Source organism: Aspergillus lucknowensis (genome assembly GCF_044049455.1).
Source record: "Aspergillus lucknowensis strain CBS 449.75 chromosome Unknown BJX67scaffold_35, whole genome shotgun sequence".
Classification (NCBI taxonomy): domain Eukaryota; kingdom Fungi; phylum Ascomycota; class Eurotiomycetes; order Eurotiales; family Aspergillaceae; genus Aspergillus; species Aspergillus lucknowensis.
The window spans coordinates 259978-275455 of record NW_027263579.1 but is presented as its reverse complement, the minus strand read 5'-3'; the positions used below and the strand labels follow the sequence as shown (position 1 = coordinate 275455).

Here is a 15478-nt window from a genome sequence, read left to right as displayed (position 1 = left end):
TTTGATTGACCGCCATGTAAAGATCATCGCCATCGTTTACATGCATGGATAATATGACAGAGATATTAAGTAGATGTATGTAGTTATGAAGGATGGTGTCACATAGACTAAGAAGATAAGAGTCAACTTCGGTGGCTATCTGGTGACCGATATGGCCAATTAAAAAGATATCGAGGTTCGTAAGATGCTCAAGATCCATCTCCATTATGTTCAGATGTCAAATATGTAAGTTTCAAATATACTTAAATACGAAGATAGCAGATGATAAACGATAAGATATATTTTTTGCATCGGAGGTAGATGGGAGTCGAGAATGATAACCAAATTCGAGGATAGAAGATGGTTGTCAAGAAAGTGAGGAAATGAATAAAAGATGGTTATAGATAGGGAGATGACAGATGGAAACAGCCAGATACCAAGAAAGGAAAGCAAAGTATGCCAGACGAAGAGACAGAAGAACGGGGGATAAATAGGGAAGATATAGAAGACAAGTAGAAGATGAGAAGAAGATGAGTAGAAGACAAACAGAGAGACAGAAGAGAGATTATCAGACAAGTAAGCAGATAAGTGATAGATAGATGAGTAGATGGAAAGGATATGAATGCGAGATAGATGAGAAATGGAAGGGAGAAACAAAGGATAGATGACATATAGATAGCCAGAGCGGGTACGAAACAAAGAGGTGGGAAGTAGATGGAGCAAGCCGGGGGGGATGGCAGAGTTGGGAGAAATGAAGGAGTGAGGTAGAAGACGATGAGACGATATCGAAGAAATACGTGCTACAAGTACCAAAGATAACAAGAGAATATAGTGTGAAAAAGCGGGTATAGAACGAATAGCTAGGGAGTACTAGATGGACGAGATGCAGAAGAGGGGAGAGATGGTTGAAGGAGAGAAGGAGCGAAGGGGGGGAGAGACGGAGCTATATAGCCTCGCTGCTGCCGCATCGCCACCCCAGCCTAATCATCAAAATCCGGCGGAGTTAACGGCCGATATCACGTCCGGTCCATTGAGTTGAGGAAGAGCCAAAGTCATTCCCAACGGATGAAGGCACTCCGGGGTGACAACGAAACTTGACGCAATGTTAAGATGCCGTACATTGTGAGTTGGGAGATCAAAGCCTAGCGTATTTGAATATGATCGCAGGAACAGTGTCCGGGGCCGGGACTTTCAAGGAATTCCATTCACCACGCTAAGGTCGTACAGGTGCCTTGGGCATAGGGTGTAGAGAGAACAACTTGCCGGTAAGCAAGACCACTAAGAGAGAAAGAGAGTGGACGATTAAAAAGGAGCAGGGGGAGCAAGACAGGGAGGAAGAACCATTCGCACCTGCCATCCAAAAATGGGTGTCAAAATTCAATGCAATCGGCCAATGTACCCTCCTGGGTTGGAACTTTCCCCGTAGAGAGCATCCTTCAATGCCGAGTTGCAGCGCGCCAGTCAGGGTATCAGAAGCAGTCCATCATGCTCGACAGCTCGTTGCTATAACCAAGCATCCCAGGATACTCTCCTCCTTGAGAACCGTCCAGCGATCCCGCCCCCATGATCTGGTCTTCTAGATTCCCAATGGCTTCGAACCACTCCTTCAGCTCCTGCGTCATCTGCGCCCCATCCAGCGTCTGGCTTTGACCACTAGATGTCACCGTTTGCTCGACCGTGTCCCCGGGCGCATTCTCGCCATCGCCACTCCGGTACATCAGTTGTGGTCCCAGCCGGCGAAGGCCTTTGATTGACTTCCAAAGCCTCCGTGAGATGTATGACCGTGTCGACACCCCCTTAAGTAGTTCCAGCGCCATGTCGAACTCTTCTCGACATGCAGCGCTATACTGGCTAGGTATATGAGCGACAGCAAGGAATAGTGCCATCAATGCAGACACTAAAAACCAGTTGAATACGACTTGCTGCAACTGGTAAATGTCGGATGATGCGTGGAGTTGGGTGATGAACCGGATAGTGTCTTTGGCCATATGGACTACCGTCTGTGCCTCTGCGGGGAACCTCATCATGTGTGCTGCCGAGTGAAGGACAGGGCGATGGATGAGCATTCGCATTTGGTTCGCTCGGAGGTAAACTAGCGAACGCAGCCGGCGCAGGCTTCGCGTTTCGCCGTCTGCGTAGCCTGATGGGTTTTGTAGGCAGAGAGAGTCAGGCAACGCGGAAACCCACTGCAGTACCTGCCAGTCAAGAAAGTTCATTTCCTCCTTCTTGATCTCGTTCGTGTTATTGAAAGTGGAGATGAATCTCCAGACCTTTGCCGCGATTCGACTGTATCGAATCATCACCCGGAGATATGGAGTGTTCTCCTCGGGCTCTGGAAGCCAGGGATCAATATCAGACTCGTCGACGCCGAACGGCATGCCTGTCCCAAAACTCCAGCGCAAATCCAGGACGCGCACCGACCAGAATAGCTTGAGCACGCGGTCTTTTCCTACAGCTAGGATGCTCGAATGTTTCAGTGTTTCCCTCCGGTGAAGCCCTTTCTCCAAGCACATTCGTTCCACAATCCCGATCGTTCGCCATGCTAGCGTCTCTTCGCCTATTTGGAAGTACAGTATTGCCTGCCTGTGTTAGTCCTGTTGATCTAGATAGACATCTCTTGAAGAGGGATACGGCTTACCACCAGCGCTAGCAGCGTAATGCTTTTGATCTCTGGGGCCGCCCACACGTAATGATCCGCCGCATCCCGAACCGCTCCAAACAAGCTCATTGCCAACTCGCTGCTCCCACTAGCCTCAGCCGTCAAGGCACAGGCAAACACGAGCCGCAGGATATTGACGTCGTCACTATCCAACTCTTTCAGCGCAGGGATCAGGTCCCGTCGCCAACAGCCCACGTTTTGCGGTCCATAGAGGACTTTAACATTGTCCAGAAGCTCCTTTAGTTCCACAATAGGGTACATGACGCCCATTTCCTCCTCATACACCCGACACAAACGGAGAGCCTCCGTCTTGCTGATACTCCACAAAGGATCCCCAGCGCGGCGGCTCCCGGGTGCTCCAGGCGACGGCGGCGTAGGCTGTGGTGACGGTTCTCTCGTCACATCACCGTCATCTCGTTCGACCTCAATGCCGCGCTTCTTGAGGCTCGATGTTGCCAGGTCGAAGCTAAATCCCGAGGTTGTCGGTCCTTGGAAAGTTGACGCTTTCGAGGCGATAGTGACACGTCGATACGGGCGAGGGCACCCAGCCTCCGGGCGCATAACAGTTCCCGGTTCACTGGTACCGCTCTGAGCAAGTGAGTGGACAGCGGCTGTCAAAGCAGTAATCTGTGCTTGCATGGCATCCATCTGCTCGTACAGCCGGTCCAATCCACTGCCCCTGTTAGTATTTTGCCAACTTCTGAGATGTCCTGACAGGGAGCATGACTCACATAGTTTCATTCTCATCCTCGTGCGGATTATCGTAAACACAGGCTATCCGCTGCCTGCCGCACCTCCCACACGGCCGCTGCCCGTTGCATTTGATCTTCCGCCTTTTGCACTCGTTGCTTTGCCTCACAATTCAGCATCCCGTCCGGCTACCGCCGTAGATTCGGATAGAACATACCAAGCCTTCGCAATGTACTTCCTCCGCCGCTTCCGCGGAACTTCAGCTTCACCTCTCAAATCGGGATTCTCTCTGTCTCCGTTCACGTCGGGGCCCATCTCCCAGATCCCATCGCTATGCGGTGCAGATATCGACTGGTGCATACCGGTTATAAGTTATCCTCCGGCAGCTCTTCCTGCTCAGATCAAATAGTGCCAAAACAGTTTCGTATTCAGTGCCAAGCTTGGAGTGAGAGTTGTGAGGAATCGGGGGAAGAAAACTGGGGAATTGCGGGGAATTAAAGGCGTGGAATTGATTCCGCCGGTCTGATGGCGTCTGTGGAGCAAGCTTGATAGGAACTCCCTGAAATGAGGATGGATTCATTTTGGCTTCGAGGGTATTGAATGCGTTTTTAATCTTTGGTTTATGGCTTGTTTATGTAACCGCAGATTTTCCCTTTTTGAGTCTCCCAGAGCCTGGATATGCGTAGCCCTTACGCTCAGCCACGTTAACGAAACCAAATACACTCTACAAACCCAACCAGGCTATTAGCAGGAGGGAAAATCAGGTAGTAAGGCCACAAATCAATTCAAATGCTTCGTCCGCTCCTCACTTTCGGCAATCCACCTCTTCAACTTCTCCGGCTCCCTGGGCGTAAACCCAACCTTGAACGGCTTCGGCTCCGTCGTCAACGACGTCGGGATCGCATTACACTCGATCGCGTCGAGGATCGGACGGTCGAACGGGTTGGAGGCCGGGTGCATGGTGAATGCCGTGATGAGGCGGACGTACGCGGTGAAGAGCTCGCGGTTGGCCAGGTGGCTGCCTGCGCACATGCGGGAGCCCGCGCCGTACCCGTAGTGTGGGGTTCCCGAGCCGTCGGAGGACGCGGTGAGATAGCGCTCTGGGAGGAATTGGGTGGCGTTGCGGAAGTGGGTTTCGTCGTAGTCTGCGGCCCAGGCGTTCTGGGTCACGTTCTCGTCAGCCACTGGCGGTGGATCGTGGGGAATGGAGATGAGAAGGAAGGAAGAAAGGAATGGGGGGTTTGGTACCATGAAAAATGTTGTTCCCTTTGGAATTACAGCGCCGTCCCATGTGATGTCCTTTGTGCTCTCTCGCGGGAGACAGATGGGGATTACGGTCCAGAAGCGTAGGGTTTCCTTCACGAGCGCGGTTACGTAGGGGACTTTCTCCTCGATGAGGCACTTTTCCCAGGCGTCACCGTCCGGGTAGACCTTCATGATCTCATCGTAGGCTTTCGTTTGGATGCGTTGACCGTCTTCGGAGGCAAGGTAGGCGATGCCCATGATGAGGTTTCCGGGAACGGTGTCGAGGCCAGCTGACACCATTGTTAGGCAAATTGATTTGATCTCAGCTGGATAGGAGTGTCAGCAGATGTACTGAAATTAGGGCTTGAAGCGCGCACCATCATTGAGCTTAGCCTCGGGATCTTTTAGAATATTCCCAGTAATACAGGGCTTATCCGTTCCCTTCGCGATGCGATCCTTCAGAACATCCAAGAGATAAGTGAGGTATTTATCCCGTCTCACGCGGAACTCATTAGCCTCATGGTTCATCTTCGGCAGTATCCTCAACAGCGGGATGTAATCCTGCCACTGGTTACTCGTACTCCTGAAGTTCGAGACTCCACGTTCCACATCGACAATCTCGCGCAGAAGCTCATCATCGACGTTACCCTCGATCCGAATGCCATAGTTCAGCGTCAGACTCGTGTTGAGTGCAAATCGCTGGAAATACACGGTAGGATTGATGTCCACCGTTCCGTTTGCGCCATCCTTGAAGAGCTCCTTGATACTCGCTGTCGCTTCGAGATCAATGATCGGCATGTAGGATTGCACGGCGGGACGGTTCAGCGCCGTAGCGGCGGCCTTGCGACGACGCTTGCATGACTCATCCCAGGGCGACGTGCCAATCGTGAAGCCCTGCGAGCTCGAGACAACGCTGTGGAAGGTGTGGAAAGTCGGCCGAGAAATCAGGGCAGACTGATCCTTGATCCAAAGTTGGCGGACGGAGTCAAACGTGTTAGCGAAGACAACGCGCTGTCCCGTCCCTTGCATTAGCATTCCCACGTCGACCAAAGGACAGGGAGAGCGACACACCTTGTTACCCATGCGGACCTGGAAGACAGGACCAAACTTCTTCGCCCATTTCCCTGCTACAGTTGCGTGCTGGTTACCGAGCTGGATCAGGTTGCCGAATATAGGGACTCCAGGGACCTCTGGGAGGCCCTTGATTTTAGGGACGTCTGTACGGTTGAAGTAGCGGATGAGGAAATATACCACCGCGACGGCGGCAATAGCGAGCGTTTGGATGGCCATCATACAGTCCCGCTAAAGTCTTGCTGATGGCGGAGGAAGAGGAGCGACTTTATAACCGCCTCTCGAGTGTCGGCAGCAGTGGCCTCTTGCTGCACGGTACATTTCCGGCGCTTCTGTGAGTTGTCCCCCATCCCCGCACGAGACAGTCTCGCAGCGTCTCAAATGGGCTGGAAATGCAAGTCAGCGACCAGGAAGGCGTTGGCGGCTGCCCAGGTGTGGAGTGCGGTATTTTGGGGTTACATTCCGCCGCTCAACGCTTCGCCTCAATTGGCCACCGCGGAAGCGGCGCGGAAATCCCGCTCTGGTACTCGCTGCTTGTTTATGCAGTATCTATCATGATTCCTCATATTTACCTCTATGGCAATAATATACTCGGTAAAAAAAAAGAGAGCTGTCATCAGTCATAGAGAATAGATACCGAGTCTAACCGAGTCCTGAGAAAGTACGGTTCATGTGTAGCTAAACACCATATGGCTTCTCCTGCGCACTGAGCCGGCTGGCCCTCCGGCCCTCATTTCGGGCCCGATCAGCCGCCAACGTCTGGGCAAACTTGCTCCTCTCCCGGATCTGAGGGCCCTTCCAGTAGAAGACATAGATCGGAATGGTGACGAAGATTGCAAGCACCCCAAGAATGGTGCTGGCCCACTGAAGGTGCAGCCTGCCGCCGATGTTCGTGTACATGGGGGTGGCGTACATGGCGGACAATCCAGCGAGGAAGTCGCGTGCGAATCCGTTTCCGCCTGTCGCCGAGGCAGAATACGGACCGTATGCGGCGACCATGTAGTCGATCGTGGCCATGTAAATGCCGTAGTTGGCAATGGCGATCAAGAGCACGAAGACAAGAGGGACGATCCAATGGTTATACTCCGGGCCCATTGTGGTCCATGCGAACCCAAAGAGACCAATCGTCTCGAGCGGAGCGACGAAGAGGAGGAGCAGGAGGCGGCGTTCTGGGAGTCGGGCTGCATCACCGTGTCTCTTTCGAACCCCGCGTTGACGCGCGATGTCCGGGAGGAAGATAGCGTAAGCTAAAAGATATCCGATGAGAATCGTGCAGAAGCAAAGCCCGATCCGCAGAGGGTCGAAGTGCCATTGTTCGAAGACGAGAGCGAACGACTCGATGCAGGTGAAGATAAGCGCATCGGAGAAACCAGAGAGCAAGGAGAGGAAAAGCACAATCGGTTCGCGGAGGAACATCTCGAATGGCCGACGCCAAACACGCAACACATCGTGAAAGTCAAGTCTGGGCGTCTTTAATTCATTCGGTCCGTAGACATTCGGTTCTTCGCCGGATTTCCGGCGACGTTTCGACTCCCGATCAATTAAAATCGTGGCACGAGTTTCGGTAACGAGGAAGAAATGCATTAACTGCGTCACGCCGCCGAAGATAAGCTGGATCCAGAAGTTCCATCGCCAGTGCAACCACTGCTCCATCATTCCACCAAAGAGAGGACCAATCGTGGTACCCCCAACAGACGACAGCACCACATACGCCACGGCGAAGCCCTGATCATCAGGCTCCCACATATCAGCAGTCATTCCCAGCGTGACGGAACCTCCAGCAGAGCTTAAACCTCCAAGGAAACGACCAACGACCATAGTCCCAAAGTTTGGGGCTAAGGCACAGGGAACCTGCCAAATGTTGACAAAGCACAAACTGAGCTGCATGATAGGCCACCGGCCAAACTCCTCACTCCATGGTGCCCATAATTCGCATCCAAAAGCATAGGCCACGAGGAATATCATCTGGCCCACACGAGCCGCTTGCTCGCTGATATGGAATTGTTCCGTCAGTCCAGAAACCGCGTTCGAGTAGGTGCTGCTATTGAAGTTCATGGACATCTGCACGGTGAAAATCACGGTAAGAATAGTCCATTTCTTGTACCACGGGAAGGAGAACCCCAGTTTATCGTAGCATTCATCCTCCTGCAATTCTCTTTTCCCATCTGGCGTAACTTTACCGCGAGAGTCGCTATCATTATCGGATCGAGAGGCACGTTCGGCGTGGGTATCCCGGGCTTGCCACGACGGGACGGAAGATTCACCCGCTTGTTGAGGCTTGTCTTTCTCCGCGAAGTCTCCAGTATGGAGGGGATTTTGGGCATCGTCCTCAACCGCCATGACGCAGGCGGGTCTTGGTCAATAGACCAAATCAAGGGGCGAAGCATATTAGTCGACAAAATCAGCTTTGCTTGCCAGTACCAGAGTCTTGTGAGAGTACGTTTTCATCACCCCAGGAACCGGAGATTCCACGCCTCACTTATACCCATCGTACGCTCCACGTCAACGCCCGCAACGTCCCTATTCCGGAGTCGACGTCATATTTCGGCACAGCAGAAGGGAAAGCAAGTCGCCTTCCGCGCACCTGCATCTCTCTCCACTTCTCCCCGGCAGCCACGAATGCGGTGTTTTCGTTCCTCGCAACTGACCCATGGCTATCTCAACAGCGAGTGGTCGAGTTAGATCGCAGCGTCTATGAGGATCGTGATTGAACAGCCAAGAGCGTGATAAGCTCCGCCACTCTCGGGAAAACGTCGTCTTCCCCACGACACCATGGCGAATGGGTTGAGCGGGAACGTGTGTGTGTGGACCAGGCGCTTCCCGGGGATACCAAGAGCGGAAGGCCGGGCGATTAGGGCGTGTGTGGTGGAATGTTGTGAGTCGAAAGGGCTGAGTGAGGCCCAGAGATGACGCAACAGTTCATGATTACCTGGACAGTGGACGCGCCCTGTTTCCGGCGAACTCACTGGGGTGTTCAAGACGCGAAGTCGTTTGGTCCAACTAACTTATGACATCACTCGGGTGTTATGCACCAAGTAAAACTGTATAACATGCATAACTCTCGGTTGCGATTCAGGCCATGCGACATGCATCTGTTTGAGGGGAAAGTACCTTCTCAGTATTCTTCAAGGAGAATCAAACGATCCTCGAACCCCCACAAATGCCCAGAAGTGTTTTTTACCCATGCGTTTAGGACCGAGCTTGCCCAAGACACCCGGGCGGGAAAGCTCAGCCCAGACAAGATTTGTTAAGACGTGCTGGGCGTTCTTGTCCCGCCTCACGATCAACCTTCTCCTGAGCGCCGAAATTATTACGTTACGTTTATCAGGGGTTAGTGATCATCCAGAAAATCGGAATTCAAATGTCGTTAGTTCCAGTATTGATATCACCGAGTTAGTGGACTAGCAGCCTTGAAATAATAAGGATACAAAATCGGCTTGATCGCTCGTCTATTGCACTAGTCATCTACTATACATTGACTCATGAACATGGAAAATGGTAAATCCCGCTCGATATGGACAAGCAAGGAAGAGATTGTTGTAGAGAACAGACAAAAAGCCAAATGAAAGAATGTCATAGAATACAGCCACGATTATCGAGGTGGGTGTTGAGACGGCAGCGGTCCAGGGAAAGGGCCAGCCGATCCCTGACTGTAGACACGGTGGTGACTATGGGGTCCATGCGGTCCAGGGGCCGCTTCAGATAGCGGGCCGGGGCCGGAAGGTCGCCCTTGGGGATGGTGCGTATTTCCTGACCCACCCGGCGCATAGGGCACCCCACCCGCGGAACTCGGTTGCAGGATGGCGGGAGGAGTATAGGGGCGGCCAATTTGCTGAGAACCTGGCCCTGTTAGAGATGCCATTCTGGATGTTTGTGGTTGCGGCGGTGGCGTGTTGCGGCCATACTGCGCCCCTGATAATCCCAAAGACGGTCGGTGAGGCTGAGGTTGGTGAGCTTGGGATGCACTGGTCATTGGCTGCACATGCGGATATCCTTGTGGACCACCTGGATGCTGCTGAGGCGTGCCCGTGAGATGTGCCGATCCCGGTGCTGCCTGCGCCGTTGAGCCATACGATGATGTTGTTGGGAGCCCTGAGCGCGAGGAGTACGGCATATGACTATGGCGGGGCGTAGGAGAGCTTATCGCCGGCCGATAGATTGAATTCTGAGAAGACATGTCGCGGGACCCAGTACCTGTGGGCTGTGCATGCGACGCTGGCGACGAAGCATAAACAGAGGCAGGGTACGAAGAACGTTGCGAAGGAGGCGCAGGCGACGGAGTTGGTGCGGGAGACGGGGCATTGAGGTGCGGTAATGCCTGGCCCGACGGGTTCTGGCCCGAAGTAAAGGTCGAGTATGCGGGTTGAGGAGCCAGGGCCGTGGACGAACGGTTACCAGGCGGCGGTGGAGCCGACGATGGTTGCTGCGACTGCTGCTGGCCCCGGGGGTCGAATCGTCCTAACCAGTCGGTATTTCCGGGAGGCCCAGCCGCCGAGCTATAGGAACTATATTCTGGATAAGTGCGAGAGGGTGGCAGGTATGGGCTTTGTTGGGGGTAACCCGGACCCTTCTGCTGGGAGGCCGAGAATATCGACTCTTCCTGCCGCGACGGGGTTGACTGCAGGAGTGACGAACTTCCTGTGTACACCGGCCGTGAAGGTGAGGTAGCGGTAGCCGTGGGGATGGAAGACGCCTGATCACTAGCAAATCGTTTCCTCGGCTGAGGTTCCTCGGCTTCGTCGTTCAAAATGCTCATGATATTCGACCGCTTTGCAGGAACCTGGCGAGGCGGTTCCGGATGTTCAGCCGACATCAGTCCGGAACGAATCGGATCTCTTGTGGGAGACAAGACTGGTGTAGGCTGGGGAATTCCAGTATGAGTATGCAAAGGGTAAAAGGACCGTTGGCCAGTGGAATCACGACGGACATGAGATATCTCAGCCTCGTGTCTGCTAATGCCCTGCACCGGGGAGCTGGGAGGCTTGGTCAGACTCTGGTGGCGTGAATGGGAGCCCGGAGATATGAGCGCCGAAGACTGAGCATGGGACTGAGCCAGAGACTGCAGGTAGGGCTGATGCGATGGTGCGGTCACACTTTGTCCAGGTAGTAAAGGAGATCCACGCATATCCACGCTTGCAGTTCGGAACCCCTGGCTATGAAGGGGCTCCATTCGGGCCATTTCTGGGGCAGACACAGCAACCTGCCGCGAAGACAGGGAGTGTTCATGAGAAAGCGGAGTTGCCTGGGAATGCACTGCTGCTGGTATGTCACGCCTTTCGTCCGCGAAATAACCCATTCGTGGGCCTTGCATTCGAGCCTGCAATCCAGCATGAGGGTGGATTGCTCGAGATGTCTCCTCAGTCAGGCCAAGATCAACAGGAGCACTATTAGCTTGTGCCAGGGGTGGGTATCGAGAGATGCTGGGCTCCCGCTCATGAAGTGGACGAGCGTGTAACGAGACTGGCTGTGAGGACAGAGCAGGATGCCTTGCGTTGGACGCGAGCAGCCGGCTATCATCAACCTCGGGGGTGGCTTCCGTAAGCGGCATGAGAGGCCTGGACACACCGACGTTCGAGGGTGTAGCTTCGTAACGTCGTTTAGATGTGAAGGTCGGGGTCGGTAAGGGAGCTGTAACGTCGCCACGGGCCTTCTTGATTTCCGCATCTGCAGCAATATCCTCAAAGTCTCGCTTTCCAGAGTCGAGTCGCCGTTGGAAATAATTTTTGACCTGAAACATGAACAGTTAGGACGAGCGCGTACAAATCGAGTCACCAAGAGCATTCTCTTACCATTTGCGTAGACTTTGTCTTCATAAAGTTAGAAATGCCCTCAAAGTCCCGACCAAAGTGTGCCAGCAGGGCGGGAAAGTCCCGTTGCTCGGGAACAGACCAATAACTGGTGGTTTGTGGAGAGTTGAGGTTCATGTCCTGCCGTCCACCCCCCGTGGCTGACGATGCCGTGCTCTCCACCTCTGAAGGCTCGAACGTATACAATCCGTCTCTCTGACGTCCACGGCTGGGCTTTGACCGCGGAGGCACGTCCATCTGATCTCTTTCAGGCTGCTCCCTTATACCCGCGAGACCGGACTCGAGTGCGGGATTCAAGGACATGTCTGGCACACCAGAATCCGGGGTCGGAGTAACATTACTGATTGGTACTGAACCAGTTGGTACTGTGGTTGTCGGGGTTTGCTGCTCCTGCTGCGGTGTCAACGGAGAAGGCTGCTGCTGCTGCTGTTGAGCCGCTTTTCCTCTCCGGCCGCCTCGGGAACCAGCGCCAGAACGCGCCCCTCGTCGGCCAGAAGGTTTCTCGCCTTGCTCGCCATCCTTCGCAGAATTGCCCCTCCGACCGTTGGCACTCTGTTCTGGGTCCGCAGTAGAATCTCCGAAGGTTGGTGCGGCAGCACGACGTGGGCGACCGGTGTCAGTCACAGGCGTCGGTTCGTCTTCGCCTTCGTAATCGGGCTTGACCACCCCCAGATCGGCCATGAGGGCATTGGACTTCGGCCTAGCGGATCTCCTCGCTCGACCACGGCGACTCCAACGCTTGTTCAGCTTCGCCTTATATTTGATCTCTTCCTTGGTCAAGTAGTAGTGCACTATACACTGCTTGAAATCCCGGCCGGGCAGCGACTCTGCAATCTTGCCCCATTTTTTCGGATGAGCCATGAAGGCATCGGTGAAAATCTCATGCTCTTCAGGTGTGAAGTCGTTGGGAGGAGGCAAGAAGCCGAAGACATCCATGGCTTGCGATGTGCTGACGATATTGTTAACATCTTTGTAGATATTAGCCTTCGCCTCTCGCGGTTCAAGCATATCTGGAATTACTGCCTCGCGGGTAAGATCCGGTTGCGCGGTAGCCTTGTTTTCACGACGTCTAGCGAGCTCTTCTTGGGCAGAGATTTCCGAAGCACGTAGTGCCATTTGGAAGTCCAATTCGCTATTTCCTTTATATCGTCGCCCCTCTGCACGGCCGTCCGGTGCTGGGGCGGGGGTTATCACCGGGGGAGGCGGCGGCGGCGGGGTCAACCCAGGAGTGACGGAGGTCTTTTCTCTTGCGCGGTCCAGCTCCCATACACTCAATCTCCATCTCTTATAGTATGCAAGCCAATCTAGCCTCAACTCCGCATTTTTCTTGGCGATAGCCTTCCGCTGGTCCATCAGTTCTTCACGAAGGATCGTTTTGATACGCTCATTAGTCGCGATGTTGTCCTGACAGACATCGAGATCGGACATGGGTGTTGGAGGTCCTGAGTGTAAAAATGGAAGACTCTCGATGGAGATTGCATCAGGCAGCGAATTCAGAACCATCTTGGTCGGTGGTTCATGTTCTTCGGTCTTTTTAGTAACTTCATCAGCCTCGGGAGTAGTTTGCTCATCTTCCACAAAAGAAACTCGGTTTATCGGGGCAGGGGGCGCGCGAGATTTCGCGGGCATCGTTTCATTTGCAATCATGCCTAGAAGTTGGATACGCATGAGTAGAGACACGATATTAGGGTCCTCCAACGGCGGAGGCGGCATTTCCGCACGGAGAGCTTTCATATCCTTCTCGAAATCTTGCTTCCGTTTCTCTAAAAACTCTTGCGAGAAGACGGTTTCATCCTCGTCCTCGTCACTAGACCTGTCGAAGTCCGGGATCATAACATCATCCTTGCGTTCGGCGATTTTGGCAGGCTCATCTTCCATAAAATGGTGGGAGAAGTTGGAGATGCGATCATGAGGCTCTGTGGAAATTTCGAGTCCGGAAACACTTTGTTTCTCTTTCAGTGTCGCTGTCTCCTTGCCCGCTTCGATTTTGTTCACACCCGGGGCCGTCTCCGGGGGTGAAGTTGGGCTAGTGCTCAGTGGAGGTCGACTGTATCCGGGCCGACCCCACTGCTTGTTGACCTTAGAGGGACCACGCGATTGTGGAGGCCGTTGTTGAAGGGCACGGGGCCCAGTTGGGATGCTCGAGGAGTGCATGCGGGGCGACGTGTGCGATGCAGGCGACGCAGGCCGTCCTGCAGAAGGTAGTCCCCGACCCGTATCTGTGAGATTTGTTGCGGGCCCTAGTTTGCTGGGTGAAGATTCAGGAGTGCTCGCGCTCTCCCTGGCAACCATAGCTGCTGGAGCGGTTGGCGGGGAGAGCTCTGTAGGTTTCTGCGGGCCAACCGATACTGTCTGAGGGGCCTTGAAGGTTCGCACAGGACTTTCTTGATTTTGGAGACTATCCGGGGCTTCATCACGCTTCGCCTCGTCGCGACGGAGACGCTGTTCCGAAGGATGGTGCTGTAGGCCGCGATCTGCTTTGGGACCCGTTGGGGGCTGCATTTGAGGCCTTGGACTCGGCTCCTGGCGGTCTTTCTCAGTTTTATGTAGCGAAGGGGCCGCGAAAGACTGATCAGCTGATGATTTCTCGACAGAAAAATCTGGGATAGGCGCGGTTACTGAGCCAAATGCTGGAACTTGGGGAGCAGCAGGCGGTGGGGAGCGTTTAACAACAGGTGAAATGAAGTCTTTCCCGGGGTCTGGTCGGGGAGGTAATGGCTCGAGTCGATCGAGGTCGCGCCACGAGTCTCCGCCGGAGGGTTTTCGGGGGTGTTCCGCAGAAGGTAAATCCGCAGCCCTATCCATGGATGCAGGTCCAGTATGCACTGACGGTGTAACGGGCGGTACGGACGAGATGCTGGGGTTCCTGCTATCATTCCGACTCGGTGGCCGGTCTCTCTTCCACAGATCTCCCGGCCTATCTCGATCCTCGCGTTCCATACGACGGTCTAATTCATCACGGCGATCGAACCTATCGCGGCGATCCAAATCACGATCTCTCTCGCGTTTCTCGAGGTCCCTGTCTCTATCTCTGTCTCGGTCGCGATCACGGTCAATGGCGCGTTCTCTGTCGCGATCTCGATCACGCTCTCTATCCCACCTGCCATCGCGTGACCGACTTCGACGACGAAAGGTATCGCGATCGTCCAAATATGGCGGCCGACCGCGACCACGTCCACCATCCCAGTCGCCGCGTCCCCGTCCCCGGATCGGACCAGGTCGAGAGTGGTGACCGGGCCCCAAGGGAGGACCATCAGGAACAGCCGACGAGACGGATATCAAACTGTCTTTCGAACCACGGCGCATCCGAACGGCATCAGAATCTCGACTCAGCGGCTCTCTTATATCGCGGAAGTCGCGCGGAGGTGGAGGGGAACGCGATCGTCCACGGCCAAACCCCACGCGCGGTTCTCTCACGTCGAAATCATGGGTACGGCGGCCCCAATCCCGATCGATGTCGCGGCGAAAGGGTGGTGGTCCATCACGAGAATCCCGAAAATCACGGTCACGCTCTCTATCACGATCGCGAGGGTCACGGTCCCTGTCACGAAAGTCTGCGCGGCTGGGGTATCCTCGACCTCGACCAGCGAATGGCGCACCTCGAGGTGTGTCAATCAACGCCTTGGGTGCCCTGGGAGGTTCTCGGCCTAGAGTTAAGCCTGAATCTTCCGAGCCACGGGGTCCGGCGGGTGGTCGGCGATCGCCAAATCGTTGGGGGGAACGGTCGCGGGAGTTGAACCCAGACGATTGGGGATATCGCGCAGACATCACCAGACCATGCTAGTGAGTGTGGAAGGGAGTAACCTGGCAGAGAGCCCTGCAACAGGTTAGTAAAGAAAGTCTTCGGCGCGATGTACGTCCAAGCAAGTGCGAAAATAATGAGAAAACCAGAAATCAGCTCTCGTAAACTGCAGGGAAGATCTGAAGCCGATCCAGGGCCAAAGAGTGTGGGGAACACGTGATCATGAAGTGGAATGGTGCACGGGCCATATTGAAAATTAGCTAATCCGCCCTGCCGAATCGGGAA

General features: G+C 54.2%; 5 protein-coding genes across 5 annotated transcripts; all 5 read right to left on the bottom strand.

Annotated features, from left to right (window-relative positions):
- Nucleotides 1-257: 257 nt before the first annotated feature.
- Nucleotides 258-874, bottom strand: BJX67DRAFT_359762 (uncharacterized protein). The gene has a single exon (XM_071029714.1). It carries the CDS (start codon nucleotides 648-650, stop codon nucleotides 378-380), a length of 273 nt encoding a protein of 90 aa, XP_070884034.1. The 5' UTR covers nucleotides 651-874; the 3' UTR covers nucleotides 258-377.
- Nucleotides 875-1448: 574 nt separating this feature from the next.
- BJX67DRAFT_383267 (putative C6 transcription factor) lies at nucleotides 1449-3688 on the bottom strand (the record flags this gene model as incomplete). Its single annotated transcript, XM_071033424.1, has 4 exons — nucleotides 1449-2558; nucleotides 2618-3311; nucleotides 3370-3486; nucleotides 3546-3688. The coding sequence occupies 4 exons, from the start codon at nucleotides 3686-3688 to the stop codon at nucleotides 1449-1451; spliced, it is 2064 nt and encodes a 687-aa protein (XP_070884033.1).
- A 234-nt stretch (nucleotides 3689-3922) lies between these two features.
- BJX67DRAFT_192547 (cytochrome P450) lies at nucleotides 3923-6132 on the bottom strand. The gene is made up of 4 exons (XM_071025360.1): nucleotides 5645-6132; nucleotides 4951-5584; nucleotides 4577-4899; nucleotides 3923-4489 (listed from the first exon to the last, which is right to left on the bottom strand). The coding sequence occupies exons 1-4, from the start codon at nucleotides 5864-5866 to the stop codon at nucleotides 4109-4111; spliced, it is 1560 nt and encodes a 519-aa protein (XP_070884032.1). The 5' UTR covers nucleotides 5867-6132; the 3' UTR covers nucleotides 3923-4108.
- Nucleotides 6133-6224: 92 nt separating this feature from the next.
- BJX67DRAFT_192545 (putative MFS multidrug transporter) lies at nucleotides 6225-8327 on the bottom strand. The gene has a single exon (XM_071025359.1). It carries the CDS (start codon nucleotides 7982-7984, stop codon nucleotides 6323-6325), a length of 1662 nt encoding a protein of 553 aa, XP_070884031.1. The 5' UTR covers nucleotides 7985-8327; the 3' UTR covers nucleotides 6225-6322.
- Nucleotides 8328-9236: 909 nt separating this feature from the next.
- BJX67DRAFT_383264 (MYB DNA-binding domain protein) lies at nucleotides 9237-15219 on the bottom strand (the record flags this gene model as incomplete). Its single annotated transcript, XM_071033423.1, has 2 exons — nucleotides 9237-11372; nucleotides 11434-15219. 2 exons carry the CDS (start codon nucleotides 15217-15219, stop codon nucleotides 9237-9239), a joined length of 5922 nt encoding a protein of 1973 aa, XP_070884030.1.
- Between the last annotated feature and the right edge of the window lie 259 nt (nucleotides 15220-15478).

Bases quoted from the DNA above. Each gene is read 5' to 3' on its own strand.
- BJX67DRAFT_359762 (XM_071029714.1), bottom strand. From the start codon at position 650: ATGTCATCTATCCTTTGTTTCTCCCTTCCATTTCTCATCTATCTCGCA.
- BJX67DRAFT_192547 (XM_071025360.1), bottom strand. From the start codon at position 5,866: ATGATGGCCATCCAAACGCTCGCTATTGCCGCCGTCGCGGTGGTATAT. The intron at 5,585-5,644 runs GTGTGTCGCTCT...GGGACGGGACAG, and splicing joins AGGTCCGCATGGGTAACAAG to CGCGTTGTCTTCGCTAACAC. The intron at 4,490-4,576 runs GTACCAAACCCC...AACGTGACCCAG, and splicing joins AGGGAACAACATTTTTCATG to AACGCCTGGGCCGCAGACTA.
- BJX67DRAFT_192545 (XM_071025359.1), bottom strand. From the start codon at position 7,984: ATGGCGGTTGAGGACGATGCCCAAAATCCCCTCCATACTGGAGACTTC.